Source organism: Canis aureus, chromosome 8 (genome assembly GCF_053574225.1).
Source record: "Canis aureus isolate CA01 chromosome 8, VMU_Caureus_v.1.0, whole genome shotgun sequence".
NCBI lineage: Eukaryota > Metazoa > Chordata > Mammalia > Carnivora > Canidae > Canis > Canis aureus.
The window spans coordinates 8,734,356-8,751,393 of NC_135618.1; the positions used below are offsets into that span (position 1 = coordinate 8,734,356).

General features: G+C 45.1%; 1 protein-coding gene across 1 annotated transcript in view; it reads left to right on the forward strand.

The window, feature by feature from the left end:
• Window positions 1-1,730: 1,730 nt before the first annotated feature.
• The window catches only part of GIPC2 (GIPC PDZ domain containing family member 2), an 85,212-nt gene continuing 69,904 nt past the window's right edge, over window positions 1,731-17,038 (forward strand). Inside the window, 2 exon segments of the mRNA XM_077905148.1 lie at window positions 1,731-1,841; window positions 1,844-2,008. Coding sequence (XP_077761274.1) covers window positions 1,746-1,841; window positions 1,844-2,008 — 261 coding nt within the window. The 5' untranslated portion in view covers window positions 1,731-1,745.

Consider the following 17,038-nt stretch of genomic DNA (forward strand, 5'->3'; position numbering starts at 1 on the left):
GAACTGGAATATGTTTATACTAAATTTTCAGCCATAGAACAAAACATAAAACAAAAATATTAAAATTAACCTAAAGAATTAATAGATCCCCTCTCTCCTTCAGGACATCTGCTAACCTTAATTTGAGAAACATGGATTTTCAGAACTGAACTGATGTGAGAATGGGGGAAAAGGAAAAAAAGTTTGGTGTGATGAGTCAAGGATGTCTGGTTTGTGTTACTGAGTACATTATCCTATTTCTGAAATCAAGAGTTAAAAAAAAAGATGCTTTGAGTTAAAGGATGAGTTTGTAAAATCCCACTTTGAGGCTCCTGCTTCCCTTTGTGGTAGACTGAGCTGCAGATATAAATTTGGAGGTCAACAATATCTACGAAACCAAGAGAACAGATGTGGTCATTCAGGGAAAGCACGTAGAGTAAAAAAAGATGGCCAAGAAAAATAACAGCCTTAGAGCAAACAGTTCCTGGAAAGTAGCAGTTAGCAAGGAGCGTGAGAGGTAAGTCAAAACAGAGGCATGTTTTAAGAATAAGATGGTCAATGTGCAGTCAGATACTCTAAAAGGTCAAGTAAGATAAAGATTGAAAAGAGTTAATCATATCTGATGTTTAAGAAGTGATCAGAGTACAAGCAATTTCAGTGGCGTGTGGGGGCAAAGTCTGATCACGGGCAGACTTAAGAGCAAAGGGGAAAGTGAGGAAAAGCAACCTAGCAGTCGAGATTATTTTTGCTTTGTTGTGAGGATGTAGCTAGCTCCAGGCTACTGCAAAGGTAGGCCTTGGAAACCGTGGAAAGGACTTGGGCTTCCGACCACCAGTGAGTGGCACAGGATGGAGAGCAGGACAGGACTTAGCAAGTAGCTTAGAAATAGAGATCCTAAGAGTCGTTCAATCACCATGTTGTACCTGACACATAACACTATACGTTAATTATACTGGAATTGGAAAAAAAAAAAAAAAAAAGTTCGCAGAAGGGCGCAGAGATCAAGTGCAAGGGTCAAAAATATAAGGAAGAGATTTCTTAGGAGTTTGGAGACCAGAGGGGAGTGGAGTTACTCGGAGGGGCGGGGAATTGGGGGGAACTGACACCTGGCACAGAAGGGCTTCAATCTGCTCCGTAGGTTAAGGGGCAGGAGAGTCCCCGGCAGGGGCCCAGGTGGGCGCGGGTGGCGCGCAGGACTTGGGGAGAGCACTGAGCCTCCGGGGGCCAACAGTGCCCAGGGACGAAGTAAGCAGGGTCCCCGAGGCTTAGAGCGTTTGGCTGTGGCCTGAGCGCGCACCAGCCCCTTCCCCTTCCCTTCCCCTTCCAACGGGGCCCTGCGCTCCGCGGGGAGGCCGAGTCCCGGGCCTCCCCTTGGATCCCGTCCCCAGGGCCCGGCCCCGGGGCGCCTTCCTCGGCGCGTGAAAAGCACCGGAGGGGCCGGGGTGCTTGGATTCGAAGACGTGTGGTTCGGCAGCTTCAGCATCTCAGGGCTCCGACGGAAATCGGGCCATTAAAAAAAAAAAAAAGTGGGGAGGGGAGCCCGGGAGCTGGAGGCTGGAACGGGCCCAGCCTCCCGCCCCGCCGCGCTCCCGGAGGCAGGTGGCCGCGGCGCTGCAGGTGCCGCTCCCGGGGGGGGGGGGGGGGGGCACCTCTCCATTGGCCGAGCGGCGGCTGTCACCTGCCCGAGCCCCGGCCCAGCGCAAAGTCCGCGGCGGCAGCGGCAGAGGCGGCGGCGGGCGCGCAGGTGGCCCCCTCGGCCCGGCGAGATGCCCCTGGGGCTGCGGCGGAGGCTGCGGGGCAATAAGCCCAAGGAGGCCGCCCGGCTCGTGAAGGTCGAGCCGGTGGGCGCGGGCGGCGGCGGCGGCCCCTCGGCCCCCCCGCCCCCCCGGCGCCCCCGGCCGCCCCGCGCAGGCTGGTCTTCCACACGCAGCTGGCCCACGGCAGCCCCACGGGCCGCGTGGAGGACTTCGCCAACATCCAGGAGCTCTACGCCAAGATCGCCGCCGTGTTCGACATCGCCGCCGCCGAGGTGAGCGCCAGGTGCGCCGCCCCAGCCCCGCGCGCCCCTCCCGCCCCTCCCCGCCCCTCCGGCGCGCGCCCCTCCGTGCCCGCGCCCCCTCCCTCCCTCCCTCCCCTCCACTCCCCTGCTCTCCCCTCCGTGCCCGCGCCCCCTCCACTTCTCTCCCCTCCCCTCCTCTCCCCTCCCGGCGCCTCCTCCCCGCACCCCCTCCCCTCCCTCCCCTCCTCTCTCTCCCCTCCTCTCCCTTCCCCTCCCGGGGCCCCCTCCTCTCCCCTCCTCCCTTCCTCTCCCTCCCCTCCTCTCTCCTCCCCTCCCAGCACCCCCACCCCGCGCCCCCTCCCCTCCTCTCTCTCCCCTGCCTCCCCTCCCTCCCCTACTCTCCCCCTCCCCCTCTCCTTTCCTCTCCCCTCCCCTCCTCTCTCCCTCCTCTCCTCTTCCTTCCCTCCTCTCCCCCTCCCTCCCCTCCCCCTCCTCTCTCTCCCCTGCCTCCCCTCCCCTCCTTCCTCTACTCTCCCCCTCCCCCTCTCCTTTCCTCTCCCCTCCCCTCCTCTCTCCCTCCTCCTCTTCCTTCCCTCCTCTCCCCCTCCCTCCCCTCCCCCTCCTCTCTCTCCCCTGCCTCCCCTCCCCTCCCTCACCTACTCTCCTCCTCCCCCTCTCCTTTCCTCTCCCCTCCCTCCCCTACTCTCCCCCTCCCCCTCTCCTTTCCTCTCCCCTCCCCTCCTCTCTCTCTCTCCCTCCCCTCCTCTCCCCCTCCCTCCCCTGCCTCCCCTCCTCTCCCCTCCCCTCCCCTCCGGCTCGCGCCCCTCCATTCCCGCGCCCCCTCCCCCCATGCGCACCCCTCCGTTCCCCTTCGCTTCGACGCGCGCCCCTTCGTGCCCGCGCCCCCTCCCCTCCCCTCCCTCCCCTTCCCTTCCCTCCTCTCCCCTCCCGGCCCCCTCTCCCTTGTCTCCCCTCCCCTCCCCTCCTTTCCCCTCCCTCCTCTCCCCTCCTCTCCCCTCCGTGCCCGCTCCCCCCCTCCCCCCCTCCTCCCCTCCCCTCCGGCGCGCCCCCCTCCTCTCCCACGGGCGGCGCTACCACGGGCCGAGGCGCAGGGGTGCTGGCGCGCGGAGCCCGCCCACGGCGCCCGGGGGGAGCGGGAGGCCTCGGGGGAGCGGAAGGCTGAGCCCGGGACCGGGAGCCGCGTTCCCTGGGCCTGTCCTCCGGGGAGCCGGGGGCGGCCTTTCTTCCTCCTGCACACGCGTGTGCCTTCCGGGCCGGAGCGCCTCCCGGGAGTGGGGACCCGGCGGGGCTCGTAGCAGCCGCCACTTCTCCTGGACTTTACTCTCCCTCCTCAGCGGGGGGGTGGGGGGGTGGGGGGGTGGGGGGGTGGGGGGGTGGGGGGCGAGCATCTCCGGGATTTAGGCCGGGATCGCGGAGTCCGAGTCCGTAGCCCCGCAGGTGGCTTGTCCGCGCCGAGCTCCAGCATCCCTTTGGTTGAGTTCCCGGGAAGTTGTCTACACCGCGGGGGCAGGACTAAGACTGGAGAGAGGTAGAGCTAGCACCGTGGGATTCGCTGACAAAACATTCAGGGGGAAAATCGGCTCTGAGTTTTACCCCCTTTCCTGTCAAAAGGGGCTGAACTTCTCATTAGATTGGCTGCCTGCGTGCCTGCGCGGTGCGGTCTGGAAAGCGCTAGTTTTGTGGCTGTTTATGGGGCTGCTCCATCTACGCTTTCCCCCGCGACCTGCCAGCCTAAGAGAAGTTGGCCCGAGGAAATATTTCGTCCACCTTTCAAGGAAAAGCAGGAGATGCTGCCCTGGACTGCGGGGAGGGCACAGAGCTGCCTTTGGGTTTCTGATCTTTAATGTTGTTTTTCAGGCCTGTTCAAGTAAAATTGAGGTCACGGCAAAATTCCAAGGGGAGATGAACGAGAGCCTGAAGCGTAACCTTTTGTTCTTTCAGGGTTCCCAGGCACTGAGGAGCAAAGCACAACCGCATTTTGTGAATTATTTATATTGACCTAGAGAAGTAACAATAATTCACGTTCATATGGGCGTTTCGATTCAAAAAGCACTTTCACAGGAATAACGTCCTTTCCTCTAGGAGAGGCAGGTGGCGTGTAGTTCATTGGGGACCTAAGGAAAGCATTTGGAGACGCTAAGCCTGGATGGGAGTCCAGGTTCTACCCACTGGCTGTGGGGTCTTGAACAAGTTTAACTTCCCTCATTTTCAGACAAATATAAAACGGACAAGAAAGGGGGTGCCTGGCTGGCTCAGTTGGTAGAGCCTGTGACTCTTGATTTCAGGGTGGCGAGTTCGAGACCCATATTGGATGTGGGCATTCCATGAAAATACAAATCTTCAAGAAACAAACAAAACAAAACAAAACAAAACAAAAACGAACCCAGACGAGAACATCTACCTTGAAGGGTTGTGAAGACGGGAGTTCATATATAAACTTATCAGATTGCATGGTACATGGTCCTGCCTCACAAATTGTAACTTGTATTACTAATATCTAACAGTTAAGTGAGGAGCTGAGGCACAAAGGGATTGGGCCTTGGCCAAGGTCACATAACTAGCAAGAAAAAATCTGGGATGTTATTTAAACTTGGATCTTCTGGTTTCTAAGCTAAGGGAGTTTGTTAGCATACTTAACTGACAACTTGAAATGTTTCTCCTGTAACCAACGGCTCCAGATTTAGATGCTTTGCATTAATAGCTTTCCTCATTCTGAAGCCATGGCGTGTGGGACTTTATTCAATCCACTTAATTCCTGAAAAAATATTATTGATATCACTGCTTCAGAGAGGAAATGGGCTTTGAGGTTCACAAACTTTTCAAAATTACATAGTGAGTAGCAGAGCCTGGTTTAAACCCAGGTGTATTTGTTTATTTATTTATGTATTTTTTTGCTTTCCCTGACTCCAAATTCCATGAACTTCTATTTTGTATTGCTTCCCAAGTTTTCCAGGGTGTCTGTGATACCTTTGGCAGCCATTGTCAGTGTTTTCAGTTTCCAACACACTGAATTAGGAGATAGAAATTCCAAGATAACATAATCCTGCTGTATCAAGGTTCATGTATTTTTTATAACTCCAAACATATATATCTGTTTACTTATGCATATACCCAACATTAATGTGAGTTTTCTCTTTGGATTAAGAATAGTTGGGACTCCTGGGTGGCTCAGTGGTTGAGCAGCTGCCTTTAGCTCAGGTGGTGATCCCCGGGGTCCTGGGATCGAGTCTCGAATCGGGCTCCCCGCAGGGAGCCTGCTTCTCTCTCTGCCTGTGTCTCTGCCTCTGTGTCTCTCATGAATAAATAAATAAAATCTTTAAAAAAATAGTTAAGTATATCCAGGATAAAGTATTGGTCATCATAGTAGAGTATGTCCTGAGTATCTCAGTAGTTAATTTTGAAACAAGTAACTTATTAAAATGCACTGTGGTGAGATCCCATTTCTAGTCTCACTCGCCCAGCAAAGGGAATTGTGAGCTGTCAGTGGAAGCAAAAGAAAAATCCCATCCTCTCCCTTAATAGGTTCAATAGATCGTTAGCTCAGAAGCCCTGCCTTTTTTTTTTATAGAGAGGTGGCTATAAAGGTTATAAATAGCTCTGCATGAAGAGTTGAACTTCCTTTACTAAGGGGAGGGGGAGGGAAGGACTTGGCCTGACCTGATTTCAGGTGTGGCAGATTTAGTGGGAGCTCATAATGTGCCCATGGCTGTGCTGGGCATGTAAGTCAGTCCATCTAGCGCGGTGTTCCAGCCTCACCGGAGCACTGAGGTAAGGGTTCTTTTCATTTTATAAAGCTAAGTGAGGCTCTGAGAAGTTAAGCAGCTTGCTCAGGGTCACTGAGCTGGAATTGGGCAGAGACAGGATTTGAATACAGGGTTCCTGGTTCCATGGCCATTACATAGCAGCTAAGAGGTTCTTGGTAACTGCATTCAAACTTCAAATACAAACCCAGAAAAACTTTTTTTTTTTTTAAACAGGGTCTTTTCAATGAAAGCCTCAGACCCCACCACAGAAATATTGCCTCAAAAAAATACTGTGGTTAAAAAAAAAAAAAGAAAGAAAGAAAAAAAAAGAAAAAATACTGTGGTGATTCTAATTTGGATTTCACGTATTTCAAGGTCCCTGAAGGAGGAAGCTAAGGAAACTATGAATCTAAGCTGTGAATCACTTTCAGGGTGCAGTCTGTGATCATTACCTTGAAACAGATGGCCAATTATGCAGAAATCTCTTTGAGCTGATATTTTTTTTCTAAACAGCTAAATGAGCAGTAAAAAGAAAAAAGTAAATCTTGCTTAAAAGAGCAGTTAACTTCTATAAATGCAGGGACACTTTTACAAAACGTTTAATACTATCTTTTAAAATATTCAGGTTATCTAAAGGAGTTGGTCGTTAAACTCTTGAGCTTTGGTCATAAAATTTGTTGAAGGGGCATTTTGAGTATTTGACCACTGTGATTGTTTGGCAGTAGTTTGTGGCATGACATGTTTTCTTTATTGTGTGGAAAGATTGTAGAAAAAGGTAATTCAAACACGCTTTTAAGGAAATCAATTTTGTAGTTACATACTTTACATGCCCAGGAACTGAAAGCTCAGTTTCTTTATAGATTTCAGAAATTATTTCCTTTGAGTTCGTTGCATTTGTTCATATGTATCTATATTTCTACCTGTCGATCTGTCTCTTTCTATAAAATACCAAATAGTTCATTGAATGAACGGGTCAAACAAATATAGTCTTTTCTTTCTCAGTACATAAAGCAGTCTAACAAAGCAGTGTTCTTGGGAAGATCAGATTTTAATTTTGAGAATTGTGATTTTAGTTTCAAGCTTTATATACAACATTTTATAAATAACAATTATGCTGTTACTTCTCTCAACAAACCTTCCCTTTTCACCTGCCCATTTCCTGCTGTTACCCTATTTCTCTTTTCTAGCAAATCTCCAAAGTTGCTGTCTCCAGTGAAACATATCCTGTATTTCCTCTATCTGATCGAAACTCTCTGATAGCTTGCCATCTCACTGACGGTAAAAGCCAAAATCTTATGATGAGCTACACGCCCTGTTACCTCTCTAACATCATTATTCTTTCTCCAGCCAGTCTGGCCTCCTAGCTTATTCCTTGAACTCTGGAGCCTTAGGGCTGTTGTCTTTACCAGAACCCCTTCCTGCAGAACATTGTTCCTTCTTCAAGTCTACTCAAATGTCACCACCTCAGTGAGGCTTGTACTGATCATCCCACTTAAAATTACCCTCTTCACTTAATTTTCCTCCGTAGCCTACTAACATCCTATGCATATTTAAATTATTTGTCTTTTTCCTCTCCCATGTAGTAGAATATAAGCTCTGCAAAGGCAAGGAGTTTGTCTTTTTGTTTACGAATATAGTCCCAAAGGGCCTAGAGCTGTACCTAAAACATAATTGGAACTCAAATAGTCATTGAATAAAAGAATCTTTTTTTTTTTTTTAAGATTTTATTTATTCATGAGAGACAGAGACACAGGCAGAGGGAGGAGCAGGCTCCATGCAAGGAGCTCACTGTGGGACTCGATCCCAGGAATCCAGGATCATGCCCTGAGCCAAAGGCAGATGCTCAACTGCTGAGCCACCCAGGCGTCCCAAATAAAAGAATCTTCATATTAAATCCTATAGCTTTAGTATGCAGCTTTAGTACTGGTAATATCTTATGTAGATGTTAACTTTTCCTACTGCAGTGTGAAGAAAGACTAGCTTTTGATGGAGGTAGGAGTGAGGGGCATCACTCATACCTTGAAGGAGGTGGGGCAAAAGAGGGTGAAGTAGGACACTGGGAAGCTAAGATTTGTTTGTATGCAATTCTTGTGTCTCTAAGAATTCCAGAAATTATGAAGTTGGAGGTTCTGTTTAGAAGCAGAATTGCTTCCTAGCTGAATTTGTGTATGGGGAGCTGCCTTGTAAAGCTTCCCAGAAACTGCTTCCTTTTTTTTTTTTTTTCAAGTTGCTGGCATCAGTGCTGAGCTCTTGTGAAAGTCAATATTCTGTATTTATGTGGCACTTCTGGAGAATATAAACTGCACTGCAGACTTTATCATTTCCTAGCAATGCAGATAACTGGCAAATGGAACTGTGTCTTTCTGTTTCACAAATGGGAAATCCAGGAAGACTAGAGCAAAATGATGTTCACTGACTGGCATATGGTCCTTCCTAGGAACAACAACAAATACATAAAATAAAGGAATTTGGGGATCCAGCGTGAGTTTTACCATTGAGTTGTGAAGACTATGAAGCAAGCCCAATAGAACTAAATAGAGTGTAAGAATGTGAAAAGCAGCCCCTGCCATCTGGGAGCTGGCTTGACAGTCACAGGTAGGCCTTGGCATTCTCCTTTTGGGCATAAATGATTTCACAGAACATCAAAATTGGTTAAGACTCTTCTGTAACTGATGGGTCAAGTCAGAAATAAGACTACTCTGGGAGCACCTGTCTGGCTCAGTTGGAAGAGCATGCAACTCTTGATCTCAGGGTTGTGAGTTTGAGCCCCACATTGGGTGTAGAGATTACTTAAGTAAAACTTAAATAAAATATTTTTAGAAGATTTTATTTATTTATTCATGAGAGACACACAGAGAGAGGCAGAGACACAAGCAGAGGGAGAAGCAGGCTCCATGCAGGAAGCCCGATGTGGGACTCAATCCTGGGTCTCCAGGATCCCGCCCTGGGCTGAAGGCGGTGCTCAACCGCTGAGCCACCCGGGCTGCCCTTAAAAACTTAAAAAACAAACAAACAAACAAACAAACAAACAAAACTACTCTGTAATCCTGTCCAGACAGAAACCAAAACTTGAACATTGTTCAAACCACAAAAATGACCAGATGTCCCCCTGCCCCATCCCGTACCACATGACTAATACAAATGATTGCTGCTCCTTTAGTAATCATAGCTTTAGTTTTAATAACTTCTCCCACCTTAGAGATAGGTTTACTAAGATAGTCCTAAAATTGTCCCACCTCCTGATGGCACCCTATGCAGAACAAACCTGTATTTCCTTGCACCTGCTCCCAAATTCCCTAAAATGAACCCAAATCCTTTCTAGCCTCTTATTGAGACCCTTCTATGGTTCCCCATGGCATGCTGTCTCCTTTGATGCAAGGAACAAGCTGGAGGTGAGAAATCTTGGTGGTCTTTGCCTAGAAGGCATTGACAGTTGTTACTGCTGGATTATTACAATGCTGAGTCTAAAGAGGCACCCTGAATATGATTTTTCTGATCCTGCCCACCTTCTATTTTAATATTTTAATGGCCTAATTTTACCTATTAGAAACGTTCAGGGCTCCCAGTTACTTCCTTTCTTATTCCTTGTTGGCTACAATAACCATATCATTGGGTAGCTTTTTTTTTTTTAAGATTTTATTTATTTATTTACTCATGAGAGAGAGAGAGAGAGAGAGAGAGGCAGGCAGAGGTAGAAGCAGGCTCCCTGTAAGGAGCCTGGTGCGGGGCTTGATCTAGGATCCCGGAACCATGCCCTGGGCCAAAGGCAGACACTCAGCCACCCAGGCGTCCCTTGTCTGGGTAACTTTTAAACAACACAAATTGATTGCTTACAGTTCTAGAGGCTGGTGCATGACACCTGGTGAGGGCCCCCTTCCTGGTTCATTGCTGGCACTTTCTTGCTATGTCCCCACATGGTGGGGAGGGGCTAGTCATCTTTCTGGAACCTCTGATAAGGAACTAATCCCATTCACAGGGTCTACCCTTAAAGTTTAAGCAACTTCCAAAGGCCTCAAGCAAAGGATTAATGCTGTCCCCTTTGGGGATTCAACATTTGATTTTGAAGGGGAAGCACAAGTATTCAGACAAAAGCACTTACAAATAACCTCCATCAGCTAAATGCCTCCTATTCCTTCCTCCCTATTGAGTCCTGTCCTGTGTCTACGGCTCCAGGCTTCTCTCCTAACCATTTCCTCTCTATTCCAGAATACTTAACTGTTCATTTCTTGATGCCTTTCTCAGCTGTTCTCTCTCTCTCTCTCTCTCTTTATTTATTTATTTATTTATTTATTTATTTATTTATTTATTTATGCAGAGAGAGAGAGAGAGAGGCAGAGGGAGAAGCAGGCTGCATGCAGGGAACCTGACATGGGACTCGATCCCGGGTCTCCAGGATCAGGCCCTGGGCCGAAGGCAGCGCTGAACCACTGAGCCACCTGGGCTGCCTTCTCTCTTTTTTAAGTAGACTCAACACCTAGGGTGGAGTCCAACATGGGTTTTGAACTCATGACCCTGAGATCAAGAATCAGATGTTTAACTGACTTAGGCACCTAGGTACCCCATGCTGTTCTCATTTCTGATATCTCCTATTCAACTCTCCAGTCTCAACTGTCACTTCTCCAAGAAGTCTTCCTTGTGAGGAAATATAGTTGGTAGAGCATGCAACTCTTGATCTTAAGGTTGTGAGTTCAAACCCCATGTTGGGTGTAAAGCTTACTTAAAAAAATAAATGTGCTTTAAAAAGTCATAGGGAACTGAAAATAGTTGCGTAGTCTGGACATGCAACTATTGGAAGATAGTTACCATGCCCCTAATTAAAGAAGTCTTCAGAATACCTGTCATGCCCACAAAACTCTCCAACAGGACTCCTTAACTACCATTGACCTGCCTTTGTACCATGTGCCCTACAGGCTGGACCAGAGATGAGCCCCTAGTTCACAGATTCGCAGGTCCTGTCCCATCTGTTCTATATAGACTTGCCAGCATAGAGACTCACTTTCAGGGAGTCTGAATTTGAGACAGAATGGGGCACAATAAATAGGTAACAAAAACACAGAGATGAGGCAAAAGAACCCTAAAGGAGGGACTCCTGGGTGGCTCAGTGGTTGAGCATCTGCCTTTGGCTCAGGTCATGATCCTGGGGTCCTGGGATTGAGCACCACATTGGGCTCCCTGCAGGGAGCCTGCTTCTCCCTCTGCCTGTGCCTCTGCCTCTCTCTGTATGTCTCTCATGAATAAATAAAATGTTTTTTAAAAAGAATAAATAATAAGAACCCCAAAGGAGCAAAACCAAAGGCTGAGAGGCATTAATCAGTCAAGAAGAGAAGTAGGGAGAGAGAGTGGACATTACATCGAATCTAGACTAGGCAACCACTCTCCTAGCCTGCTCCTTCAGAGGTGAAGGCTGGTCCTTTGCCTTCACTCCCACCACTCCCATCCTGAGTGGACATGAAAGGGTCTCTCAGATGGCAGGAGATGGAGCCATTCAGATTACCTTAGGCAGTTTTTATGTATATATTTGTTTATATTAGGATATACAGGGAGGTGAAGAAGCTCAGGACAGTCTCTGCAGCTGGGTAGTCAGGTTCCATGGACAACTGTAGAATCATTCATGCTGTCCAGGTGAAAGCAGTAGCTTTAGACTTTGGTAAACCAAAAACAAGTCTGTCCTTCACCTTCCATTTCAGCCTGTCTCTCTCTCCCTACTTCTCTGCTGGCAAATGCGAGGTTTATGGGCATGACAAGTATTCTGAAGACCTTTCTTTCTTTTCTTTCTTTTCTTTCTTTTCTTTCTTTTCTTTCTTTCTTTCTTTTCTTTCTTTCTTTCTTTTCTTTCTTTTCTTTCTTTCTTTCTTTCTTTCTTTCTTTCTTTTCTTTCTTTCTTCTTTCGATTTTACTTATTTATTCATGATGAGAGAGAGAGAGAGAGAGAGAGAGAGGCAGAGACACAGGCAGAGGGAGAAGCAGGCTCCATGCAGGGAGCCCGACGTGGGACTCGATCCCAGGACCCCAGGATCAGGCCCTGGGCTGAAGGCAGGTGCTAAACCGCTGAGCCACCCAGGGATCCCCTGAAGACTTCGTTAATTAGCAGCATCGTAGCTATCTTCCATGGCATGTCCAGACTATGCAACTATTTTCAGTTCCCTATGACTTTTTAAAGCACATATATTTTTAAAGTAAGCTTTACACCCAACATGGGGTTTGAACTCACAACCCTGAGATCAAGAGTTGCATGCTTTACCAACTAAGCCAGCCAGGTGCCCCCCTGCCTAACACCTGCCACCCCCACCCCCCCATATTTATGCATTGTTCTTCCCTGTACCTGAGAGTCTTTCCCCTTCTTTCTCTCTGTTAACTGTGTTAAAAGATAAACTGAGGCATGTTAAAAATCTTGAGTTTATTTGAGCAGAATCGATTGGAATTGAGTAGTGTCAAACCAGAAGTGATTAGGAGTGTTCCACAGACAGGAGCTAGAGGCAAGGTTTTATAGAGGAGATGTGGAAACAAAGCAAAGCAAATTTTTATTTGCCTTTTTTAGGAAAGCCTAGTTCACTGTTTGCGATTGTTTATCTGTAGATTTTTGTATTCTTAACCCTGAGGCATTTTTTCAGTTTAGATTTTGGTTTGCTTATGTAAGGCTGCTGAGGTATTAGAACCACGTCAGGCTAAGAGCCTCCTTGTTTAATTAAAGAACTTTTAATCACACTCAGGAATCAACAACCCAGAGCTTCCCCCCATCTGCACCCTCACAAGGTTCCCTACCTCTCCTCTGAGCTTCCTAAGTCTTAGACTGAATGATAACTGTTCATTTCCTGCCTATCCTTTCCGTAAGATTGAGAGCTGCTCTAGGCAGGTACTAGTAGTTAGTATGCAGCACATTTTTTTCTTTTTCATTTTTTAACTTTTTGTTGTGGAAAACTTAAATACATGCAAAAGAAAATAGTGTGATACCTCCCAGGCGCCTAGCTTCAACAATAATCAATGCTTGTCAATAATTTTTAAATCCCCATTTAAAAACTTTTAAATTAAATATAGAGCAAAAGACAAGGCACATAAAACAAAAGTACAATTTCATGGATACATTGAACATCCTTGTAACCACACTCATGTCAGAAGATAGTCCTTGTCAGCCAACCCAGAACCTTCAAAATATCTCTTTCCATCTGTCTCCCATAAGTCACCACTATCCTGACTTACTATAATTAAACCTTAAAAAAAAAAAAAAAAAAAAAAAGTTTTAGCCCCCAAATGTGCTTTCCTAAACACCATAATCTGATTTTGGCTGCTTTTAAATGTCTTTTGAGTCGTTTTTAATGTCTGTTTTTTTTCCCCTTTCCAATGTATTTGTTGAAGAAGCCAGATAATTTATTCTGTATAGTTTTTCTATGTGTATTTTGCTAATTGCATCCCTGTTGTGTAGCTTATCATCCCGTCATTGTATGTCTTGTAAATTGATAGTTGTATCTTTAAGGCTTAAGCAGATGAGGTTTGATTCCCAGTGTCTCCTCCCTCCTCCACTCCAATCAAAAGTTTAGTTAAAATTTTTACTGCTTGAACTAATAGAATCCACATGGAAAATAGGTAAATTTTTACCTTTTGGAATGGTTTCAGGATTCTTCCTGGGATAGAATCTAGCCCATTTTGAAAAGCCCCTTCTGTGTTCTGTTTCTGTTATCTATACAGCTCTATAGCCATATAGAATATGGCTCTATGAATATATGGCTAGAACTATTTGGGGACCCTTTATCCCAGATAAATCCTGCTAGCCATACACTTGGCAGAGCTAGATGGACTCCTTCCTACATTGGAATGCTAGCAAGAATTTTAATTCTTCAAAGGAAACTGTTGGGGAGAGACTTCTTCCTGCTGTGTAAATAGAGAACCAAGTATGGGAAAAGATTGATGCTCTTTAATGAGAGGTGTTTATCATGTAAAAATGTATATTTTTTATCATTTGTACATGTTATGAATTTATAGCAAGAAATTAATTATAATAGTTTTAAAATGGAAGACTTACATATTAGGCCTGTTCAATCTCATTAGAAGACTTTTTTTTTTTAAAAGATTTTATTTATTTATTAATGAGAGACATACAAAGAGAGAGGCAGAGACACAGGCAGAGGGAGAAGCAGGGTCCACACAGGGAGCCCGATGTGGTACTCGATCCCGGGTCTCCAGGATCAGACTCTGGGCTGAAGGCGGCGCTAAACTGCTGAGCCACTGGGCCACCCAAGACTTTTTGCTTATTGACTTTACCAGTCACTGCTCCAAATCTTGAGATACTTAAATGAGCACAAGCAGATCATAATCTTTGCCTTTTTGGAGCTATATTCTTGTCCTCCTGCCTATGAGATGGATAGGTCATTCTTGACTCCTCCATCCTATCCGTGAGATGGATAGGTCATTGACTCATTCTTGAGTCAATGACCAATACCAGCCAGATTGAGTACATTGGGCATTTGTTGGACTATTCTCTGAGCTCTTACAAAGTAGGGTTCTTTTTTACATATTTCTTGCATTTTAAGAAAAAAGGACCTAGAAGCTTTGTTAACAGGATGAAAATACAAGCATATATATATACTTTTATCTGGACAACCCTCTGTGAGGTTGTCATCCTTTGTGTCTATACTCTTAAAGTTTCTGTCTAGAAGCATTGACTAACAATATAGCTCAGTGTTTGAGGGTGCCACTTATTATCTGTGAGACTTTGGGTAACTTACTGGCTGCTCTTTTTCTTATCTGTAAAATAGGGTTGATAGTAGCCACCATAAAAGACTGCAAAGTATAAGTGAAATAATTTATGTAAACGTATATATCAATACCAGGTATTTATCAAATGTTTTTTATAATTCTGAAGTTGTGTGGGGCTTTATTGTATTCCAACTTTTTAACCTGTTTACCTATCAACTAAACAACCCATGCCTGACAACTTTTAACCAATTTTTGCAGAAGGAGTCTACTTACCTGAGCACTTACTATGAGTCCAGTATTGTGCTTGACTTTGGGAACATAAAGGTGAAAAATACATAGCCCCTTCCTCCAGTTGAGTTCAGTTCAAAGATAAGAAACTTATCTAGTATCTGGTTAAACTAGAATTTTCTAAAAATGTGTTCCAACAAATATTAATCTCTTGAAGTAATATAGAAAATGCCTTCAGTTGTCAGATAACTTTGGGACATGTATAATCATAATTACACGTTAAAGGCTCTAAGAAGTCCACTAAAAATTTAAAAAGCTTGATGTTTTTCCTTCTCTACATTTATTTGACTGTGCAACACTTCCCCCACCCCTTTCCCTCTACAGTGTACTCATTAGGCCAATATTCTAAAGTACATACTTAAAAAAATTACATTTTTTTAAATAAAAAAGCTATTCATCAGTTTTTGTATTTAGTGGTAGAAAGGTTCTCTATGATGATAATCTAGTTAATGCTTATCTTTTATTTCATTCTGAACAACTCAGGCACCACTTTCATCGTCTTCTGCTGACCTTTTTGCTGTTCTGTTCACTTTGCTATTCAACTTTGGAGAAGTCTTTCATCTCATTGGGCTTCAGTTTCTTCATATGTAATATGGGCTGGGTAGACTAGAGCAGTGGTTCCCAAACCTGGTTGCATCCCAGAATCACTTGGCACCCTTTTAAAAGAACCACCTCTATGGATTTGGGCTAGGGCCTAAATATTGTGATTTTTTTTTTTTTTTTTTTTTGAGTTGCTGGTATCCCTGGGCAGCTGGCCTGCCATCTGTTATTGGTAGATAGGTATTTGGGAACCACTGGGTTAAATGAGATCCAAAGTACTTTTCAGCTTGAATGTTTCTCCACAGCGTGTGTACTCAATTAAAAATAGGAGTGTCATCTTTATGTACAAGGTATTAAAATACACACAAAGGTTACTAAATGCCCATCTCCTGGAGGTAACAATGTATAGGTGTGGTGGTAACAAGGCCAACTAGGACAAACAGACGTGTGCTGATAATACAAGGTGGAGAATGAAGATACCAAATATACAGATGGGGATAAGGTAGGCAGAGATCAAAGAAAGGTGAGATGGAATCTGGCTATAAAAGTTATGGCAGGGTCCCCAGAGTATTGAGTTATGTATACGTTTCCTACTCAGTGTGTATACCTAGCATATAATTTTGGATTCCTTAAATGCAAAACTCTAGCTACATAGCAAAGTACAGTAATGAAGCTAAAAATAAGACGCCAAACAGAGGCTTTTAAAATTTTATTATTTTTTTTTATTTTTTACACTTCTAAAATGCTAAACAGAACAGCAAATGTTCTGTCTGCTTTGCAAGTGGTTGGACTACAGAAATCCTTGAAATTGTAGGGACACTGGTCTATTTAAATGATCATTTAGAGATCATTTCCTTCTCGTTAAAGAAATTCTGGACAGAGAGCACAAGACAGAAACACTAATAGTGCCACCTCTCAAATAAATAAAAAAGTGTTTTGAACTCAGTTTTGGAAAACAGGATTCCATGTATATGATTCAGTAAGGTGCAGTAATATAAACTTGAAATAAAATTTTAGACGTCAGGGTGTATTTTCTGCTTTTGTGACACCAAATATGTTGCTTGGAAATTTGGGATGGTGGTATCACACAAGTTCTTTTTTTTTTAATTTTTATTTATTTATTCATGAGAGACACAGCCAGAGAGAGAGGCAGAGACACAGGCAGAGGGAGAGGCGGACTCCTGCAGGGAGCCCAATGTGGGACTCGATTTCAGGACCCTGGGATCACACCCTGAGCCAAAGGTAGATGCTCAACTGCTGAGCCACCCAGGCACCCCCCAGACTTCTTTTGTATTTGCCTCAAAACTGTTTGGATAACTGATAGGAATAGATCATACGAACTGATAACTAATACAACATATCTAGTCTCTTGACTTCCTCTTAGTGTTATTAATTACACCCTACCTCTCAGGTCATCCTCTTCCCATCCACCTGTTGGCTCTCAGTTAAGAGTATCCATAAGGTTTGACCAAAGGAAAGTGGTCTCTTTTGTTTCATTCTAGTAGACTGAATCTACTAGCAGAAATTATTCTCTGTAAAGCAGAAGTCCATGGTGCAGCTACATAGTAAATGATATTATTTAAAACCACTTTTTAGAGATCCCTGGCTGCCTCAACCAGTGGAGCCTGCAACTTCTCATGTCATGGTTGTGGGCTTGAGCCCCAAACTGGGTGTAGAGATTACTTTAAAAAAATCTTAAAATAAAACTGATTTTTAATTTAATTGAAAAATAATAGATGCACATGATAAAAAATTAGGAAAAAAAAAGTGGGTCACT